Here is a 7852-nt window from a genome sequence, read left to right on the forward strand (position 1 = left end):
CGTGCTGCCCCTGTACTCTAGAATATTTTTCCCTGGATTTCTCTCGTGCTGCCCCTATACTCTAGAATATTTTCCCCCCGGATTTCTCTCGTGCTGCCCCTGTACTCTAGCATATTGTTTCCCTGGATTTCTCTTGTGCTGCCCCTATACTCTAGAATGTTTTCCCCCTGGATTTCTCTTTTGCTGCCCCTGTACTCTAGAATATTTTTCCCCCCGGATTTCTCTCGTGCTGCCCCTGTACTCTAGAATATTTTTTCCCCGGATTTCTCTCGTGCTGCCACTTTAATCTTCTTCTTTAGGTTGTAAGCTCTTGAGTCTCATGCAGTATCACAGCCTGATATTTTCACTGGTATTTAAAGGGGGTACTCCGGTGAAATTATTATTATTATTTTTAAATCAACTGGTGCCAGAACGTTAAACAGATTCATAAATTACTCTTATTTAAAAATCTTAAACCTTCCAGTATTCATCAGCTGCTGTATGCTCCAGAGGAAGTTCTTTTCGTTTTGGATTTCTTTTCTGTTTGACCACAGTGCTCTCTGCTGACACCTCTGTCTGTTTAAGGAACTGTCCAGAGTAGGAGCAAATGCCCATAGCAAACCTCTCCTGCTCTGGACAGTTCCTGACATGGACAGAGGTGTCAGCAGAGAGCACTGTGGTCAGACAAAAAAGAACTACACAACTTCCTCTGGTTCATACAGCAGCTGATAAGTACTGGACGGATTAAGATTTTTAAATACAAGTAATTTACAAATCTGTTTAACTTTCTGGCACCAGTTGATTTAAAAAAAAAAATGTAGCCCTTTAAAGTAGCCCATCTTTATGTGTTCCCTGTTAGAGGTGGAAAGAAGAAGTCCTGGTGATGTTTGGTTGTTGTTTGTGCGGATAAAAGCAGAAGTAGGAGATTCTTCGTGTCATTCTGATACTGACGGTTTGACGATCGGTTCTACTTTCACATGTGCCGAGCGGTGGACACGCTGAGATCATGAAGCAGAGCTCAATATTTGGTTCACTGGAACCTGGGGAAGAGAAATCCGATTCTTAATGATTATTTACGTAAATCCATTTACGGGCACCACAGGTGGAGTTCATGCCAACTTGCCTTATAAAGGGGCGTTGCTGTTTTTTTGAGGGAGAATGGACATGATTTAAAAAAAAAAGTTTTTATTCAAATCTTTTAGGATTGGGATAACAATTGGGAAAATCTTTGCATAACCTAAAACATTTCAGTTAAAATATATAGGGACAATTAAAGGGGTATTCCGTCCCTAAGACATCTAATCCCCTATCCAAAGGATAGGGGATAAGATGTCTGACCGCGGGGGACCCCCGCAATCTTGCATTCGGCACCCGCCTCTTTGAGTCGCACGCCGCGCTGCCAATTGGGATAACAATTGGGAAAATCTTTGCATAACCTAAGACATTTCAGTTAAAATATTTAGGGACAATTAAAGAAGTACTCCGGCCCTAAGACATCTTATCCCCTGTCCAAAGGACAAGGGATAAGATGTCTGACTGCGGGGGTGCCGCTGCTGGGGACCCCCGCAATTCAGCACCCACCTATTTGAGCTGCACGCCACGCTGCCAGCGTGGCGTGCAGCTCAAAGAGGTGGGTGCTGAATGCAAAATTGCGGGGGTCCCCAGCGGCGGGACCCCCACGGTCAGACATCTTATCCCTTGTCCTTTGGATAGGGGATAAGATGTGTTAGGGCCGGAGTACCCCTTTAAGCCATGTCCATTCTGCCCAAAATAGATCATTGGACCAAGGCAGAATATAACTGACAAGACTGTTTAGGCCCGGCCCCCTGGGGAGATAAGGTTGCACTAAGGGGCTTCTTCCACAGAAATATCAAGAGGGTTCTAGCAGCCTGGGGGGGGTTGAAGGTCATGTCAGGGGCGCACCTAGAAACCACAGGGCCCCGATGCGAAAAATTCTACTGGCCCCCTACCCCCTGAAGGCCGGCTTCCCCAATACCTGATGGCCCCCTTACTCGGCCTCGGTCGCACAAAGATATCAGTGACTACAGCACTGATGGGACAGTCAGGAGAATACACAGTGATATAAGTCACTTACACAAAGGGCCGGACTGGGAACAAAAATAGGCCCGGGCATTTTAGAATAAGCAGCCCATTTTTATGGTGGCGGTCCGACTGATGGGAACCCTACCAATCACCTTGGTTTAAGTGGCTCTCCAGCTGTTGTAAAGCTACAACTCCCATCATGTCTGGAAAGCATCAGACATTATGGAAGTTGACGTTTTGTAACAGCTGGAGAGCCACAGATTGGGTCAGGAGAATACACAATGATATAATGACCTGAGTGACGTCTTCTCTGTTGTCTTTCCTTCTCTTCTTCATCTGTTCCGGGCACCAGGATGTCTCCCAGCCACATCTTCTCTGCAGTCTGATGCCCGGACATCAAAGGTTCCTTAATTTGTCAGCAGATCCATATCCTCTGTATAAAGACAATATTCATTATAATTCTGCCAAATACTGTACCCCCTGAATATAATACTGACACACTCTGTGCCCCCTGAATATAATACTGCCACCCACTGTACCCCCTGAATATAATTCTGCCACACACTGTACCCTCTGAATATAATACTGCCGCACACTGTACCCCCTGAATATAATACTGCCGCACACTGTACCCCCTGAAACTAATACTGCCGCACACTCTACCACCTGAATATAATACTGCCACACACTGTACCCCTGAATATAATACTGCCACACACTGTACCCCCCCTGAATATAATACTGCCACACACTGTAACCCCTGAAAATAATACTCCCATACCCCCACCCATCCTTGGTCTCCTCGCCCCCGCACTCCATATCCCCCCTAACCCACCCTCAGTCTCCTCATAATCTCATTCTCCACATCATCACATCCCATCACACCAAGACCCCTCCCCCCCCATCCTCGGTCTCCTCATCGTTATACCGCCCCCCAGACCCCATCCTCATTCTCCTCTCATTACACCACCCCCACACCTGATCCTTTGGGCCTCCCAGGCCGTGACTGTTGCGACCTCTATAGCTACGCCACTAGGTCATGTGACCTGCTTCTCATAAGTGGCAGAAAAAGATAAATACACCATTGCACATTTAAAAACAAGAATTAAGATTTGATTGTAAAATATGATGCAATCTCTACTCACAGGTACCAAATTTCCCATCAAGTGGACGGCCCCTGAAGCCATTAACTTTGGAGTCTTCACCATTAAGTCTGATGTATGGTCTTTTGGAATTCTTCTCACCGAAATTGTGACATATGGTCGAATTCCATATCCAGGTAATCTCCCTGGTCTTCATTACTGAATAGCTCTGTTCTCAAAGTGAGGTTCCGCAAACCGAGGCCTTCAAAATCAGATAATTTGTCTAATTTGTCAGATTTCCCCCCCCCCCCCCATATATTCACATAGGCCCTTGGTCCACCAAAGTAAGAGATGGCATCTGATTCGATGACCCCCACCCCTAACTCCAAAACAGGTCAAATTATTGGCAGGGTGGGTACTTGGGTGTCAGAGGGCCTTTAGAGGGCCAACGTTATAAGAATGGGCCCTAATGGTCCCTCAGAGGACAACCACTTTCTGAACCTGATCTGGAGCCAATGATGTGTTGTTCGGAACAATTCAAATTAAATTTAATTAAAAACCTCTTAAAATATATTAATGATATTACCTATCTGCACTATGATAACAGCATATATTAGGATATAGTTATAAGTCTCCCCAACGTGTTTCATGGTACCAGCTTGCTTCATCAGGGATAGTAAAACTTAAGCCTCACTATCTCTGATGATGCAGTTGATACTGTGAAACATGTTGGGAAGGCTTTATTAGTTTTTTTCATAATCAGGTCCAAGCAGTGTTTTTTTAAGGGCGTACTGCAGACGCTGAACTACTGTACACACTGTAGGACCTTTTAAAATTAGTTTTAGGAAAACAAATTCACTTTTACTAAAGAATAACTTAAACATAGAGATTTTGGAGGTAGGGACTAAATAGGATCCTTCAGACCCAAGGTGTTGGTATTTTAGTATTGATACACCCCGGATCTAATCTTTTGTGTATAAAGTAGCAGTGCTGCACAATGCCCAAGTAAATGCCAACGCACAGGGCTCAAATAATAGTGACATACAGTTACCATATAACAGCTCGATACCTAAAGTAACAAAACCATGGCTAGATAATTCTGCTACATGATAAAGATTAGGATTTGTCATAATTGTAAGCCTCAGGTGCCAGGTCATCAGGGGCATGGTTAAAGGGGTACTATGCTGCTCAGCGTTTGGAACAAACTGTTCTGAACATTGGAGCCGGCGCAGGGAGCTCATGAAGTCATAGCTCTGCCCCCTTATGACATCACGCCCCACCCCCTCAAAATTCTGACTTCCCATGCAAGTCTATGAAGCTTCCAGTACATCTCGTGACCACATTACTCTTTGGCTGCAAAGATTGTCCAGGACTTTAAAACATCCTGTTGACTGTCTGGCAGACAGACAGGTGAAGAGAATAGTTAGTGTGGACAAGGACAGAATATGCAGTTGGATCTGAGGTCAGGATATAAGCAGGGGATATGAGGATGTGATATGAGGTCAAGACAGGAGGATGAGATTTGAGGACGGAATATAAGGACAGGAATGAGGTTGGGATATGAGGATGTGATATGAGGACAGAATATTAGGGCAGTATATTAGGTTGGGATATGAGGCCTGTATATGAGGACGAGATATGAGGGCGAGATGTGAGGATGGGAAATGAGGAGGAGAAATGGGAATGGGATATGAGGACAGGGTAAGAGGTCAGAATATGAAGTTGGGATAAGAGGGTGGGATATGATGAGGAGAAATAAGATTGGGATATGAGGAGGGGATATGAGTAGGAGAAATGAGGTCTGGATATGAGATCGGGATATCAGGAGGAGAAATGAGGATGGGATATTGAGATGGGATGTGAGGACGGGATATGAGGAAGGGATATGAGGAAGGGATATGAGGAAGGGCTATTAGGACGAGATATGAGGACGGGATATGAGGAAGGGATATGAGGACGAGATATGAGGACGGGATATGAGGAAGGGATATTAGGACGAGATATGAGGACAGGATATTGATATGGGATATGAAGAGGAGAACTGAGGACGGGATATGAGATCGGGATATGAGGAGGAGAAATGAGGATGAAATATTGAGATGGGATATGAGGACGGGATATGAGGACGGGATATGAGGAGGAGAAATGAGGACTGGATATTGAGACGGGATATGAGGGCGGGATATTAGGACGAGATATGATGATGGGATATGAGAAGGAGATATGAGGACTGGATATGAGAAGAAGAAATGAGGATGGGATATTGAGGTGGGATATGAGGAGGAGAAATGAGGACTGGATATTGAGATGGGATATGAGGACGGGATATGAGGACGAGTTATGAGGACGGGATATGAAGAGGAGAAATGAGGACGAGCTATTGAGACGGGATATGAGGGTGGGATATTAGGACGAGATATGAGGACAGGATATGAGGAGGAGAAATGAGGACGGGATATTGAGATGGGATATGAGGACGGGATATTAGGACGAGATATGAGGACGGCATATGAGGAGAAATGAGGTCGGGATATGAGATCGGGATATGAGGAGGAGAAATGATGACTGGATATTGAGATGGTATATGAGGACGGGATATGAGGACGAGTTATGAGGATGGGATATGAGGAGGAGAAATGAGGACGAGATATTGAGACGGGATATGAGAGCGGGATATTAGGACGAGATATGAGGACGGGATATGAGGACAGGACATGAGGACGGAATATGAGGACAGGGTAAGAGGTCAGGATATGAGAACCATATATGAGGACGATGATGGGATTTTCCTCTCCCATAAGGTTTAGGTAGGAAGAATGGATAACGCTGGGTACTCAGCTAGTATTATATACAAATAGCCCTAACAGAACAAGTTTCCTATTATAAATTTAGACCGATGAAATTGAGACGCCTGCTTCCTCCTTCAGGTATGACCAACCCCGAGGTGATCCAGCTATTAGACGAAGGCTACCGCATGCCCTGCCCTGAGAACTGCACCGCAGAACTCTACGAGATCATGATGAAATGCTGGAGAGAAAAATCAGAGGACAGACCAACGTTCGAGTACCTACAGTCAGTCTTAGAAGATTTCGGGACGGCAACTGAGAAACAATACGAGGACGAACCCTGAGATTTCACGCCGAGCCAGGAATTGGGCCAATCCATGGACTAGGACCTAAACATTGACACTGAATGATTGGAGAAGACCTCCTCTACCCAACGTCCACCCACCTAATATGTTTGCATACATTTTTTATTTTTTTTTCCTTGGACCATACGGTTGGCACTAGGTATAGTCAACATGACCAACTTATATGTAAGGAGATTACCAAGGGGAAATTGGGCGGTGCCAATGGTCTAACAAGTGTGGGGGGCCCATAGACTACCATGAGGAACGTCAAGTGTTGGACCTTCACCAGAAGAAGTAGGTTGCGCCAAGTTTCTTAGCAACTTTTGGCATCCATTGGCAAAGTAGTCGTTTATGTCACCATACATCGTCCGGTGGATTACAGACTTGGCGAGTCCATTTGTAACCCCCGGTACTGTTAAATACACTTTTTGGCACCCAAAAAATAGCAGCTCCTTACACTCCGTTGTCTCCATGAAGAAGGGCTTACATCTTAAAGAAATCATACCTGATACTTACAGGGCATATAGAACACTGGACCATCTAGGGCAGTGTTTCCCAATCAGTGTGCCTCCAGCTGTTGCAAAACTACAACCCCCAGCATGCCTGGACAGCCAAAGGCTGTCCAGGCATGCTGGGGGTTGTAGTTTTGCAACAGCTAGAGGCACACAGGTTGGGAAACACTGGCCTAGAGCCTATGTTTTTTCCATTTGCTCATGACTGTACTTATGTGTTTATCCATTTGTGGTGTGCTCTGTCACTGTGGTTATTATGGTTTTTACTCCCATTTTACTGCCTTTTTAAAATGAGGAATCAATCAGGTTTTTGTTTAGTAATGTAATGTATGTACTAGTGACCTCACCAGCAGAATAGTGAGTACAGCTCTGGAGTATAATACAGGATATAACTCAGGATCAGTACAGGATAAGTAATGTAATGTATGTACACAGTGACCCCACCAGCAGAATAGTGAGTACAGCTCTGGAGTATAATACAGGATATAACTCAGGATCAGTATAGGATAAGTAATGTAATGTATTTACACAGTGACTCCACCAGCAGAATAGTGAGTATAGATCTGGAGTATAATACAGGATATAACTCAGGATCAGTACAGGATAAGTAATGTAATGTATGTACACAGTGACCTCACCAGCAGAATAGTGAGTACAGCTCTGGAGTATAATACAGAATATAACTCAGGATCAGTACAGGATAAGTAATGTAATGTATGTACACAGTGACCTCACCAGCAGAATAGTGAGTACAGCTCTGGAGTATAATACAGGATATAACTCAGGATCAGTACAGGATAAGTAATGTAATGTATGTACACAGTGACATCACCAGCAGAATAGTGAGTACAGCTCTGAAGTATAATACAGGATATAACTCAGGATCAGTACAGGATAAGTAATGTAATGTATGTACACAGTGACCTCACCAGCAGAATAGTGAGTAAAGCTCTGGAGTATAATATAGGATATAACTCAGGATCAGTACAGGATAAGTAATGTAATGTATGTACACAGTGACCTCACCAGCAGAATAGTGAGTACAGCTCTGGAGTATAATACAGGATATAAGTCAGGATCAGTACAGGATAAGTAATAGTATATAT

At 44.3% G+C, this 7852-nt stretch overlaps 1 protein-coding gene across 2 annotated transcripts in view; it reads left to right on the forward strand.

Annotated features, from left to right (window-relative positions):
- Positions 1–6800, forward strand: part of BLK (BLK proto-oncogene, Src family tyrosine kinase) — a 90773-nt gene extending 83973 nt beyond the window's left edge. For both annotated transcript variants that reach the window (XM_056563006.1, XM_056563007.1), the window contains 2 exons: positions 3170–3301; positions 6032–6800. In XM_056563006.1, the coding sequence (XP_056418981.1) occupies positions 3170–3301; positions 6032–6234 (335 nt within the window). In that variant the 3' untranslated portion in view covers positions 6235–6800. The remainder of the gene's footprint in view (positions 1–3169; positions 3302–6031) is intronic.
- Positions 6801–7852: the final 1052 nt, after the last annotated feature.

Source organism: Hyla sarda, chromosome 3, assembly GCF_029499605.1.
Source record: "Hyla sarda isolate aHylSar1 chromosome 3, aHylSar1.hap1, whole genome shotgun sequence".
Classification (NCBI taxonomy): domain Eukaryota; kingdom Metazoa; phylum Chordata; class Amphibia; order Anura; family Hylidae; genus Hyla; species Hyla sarda.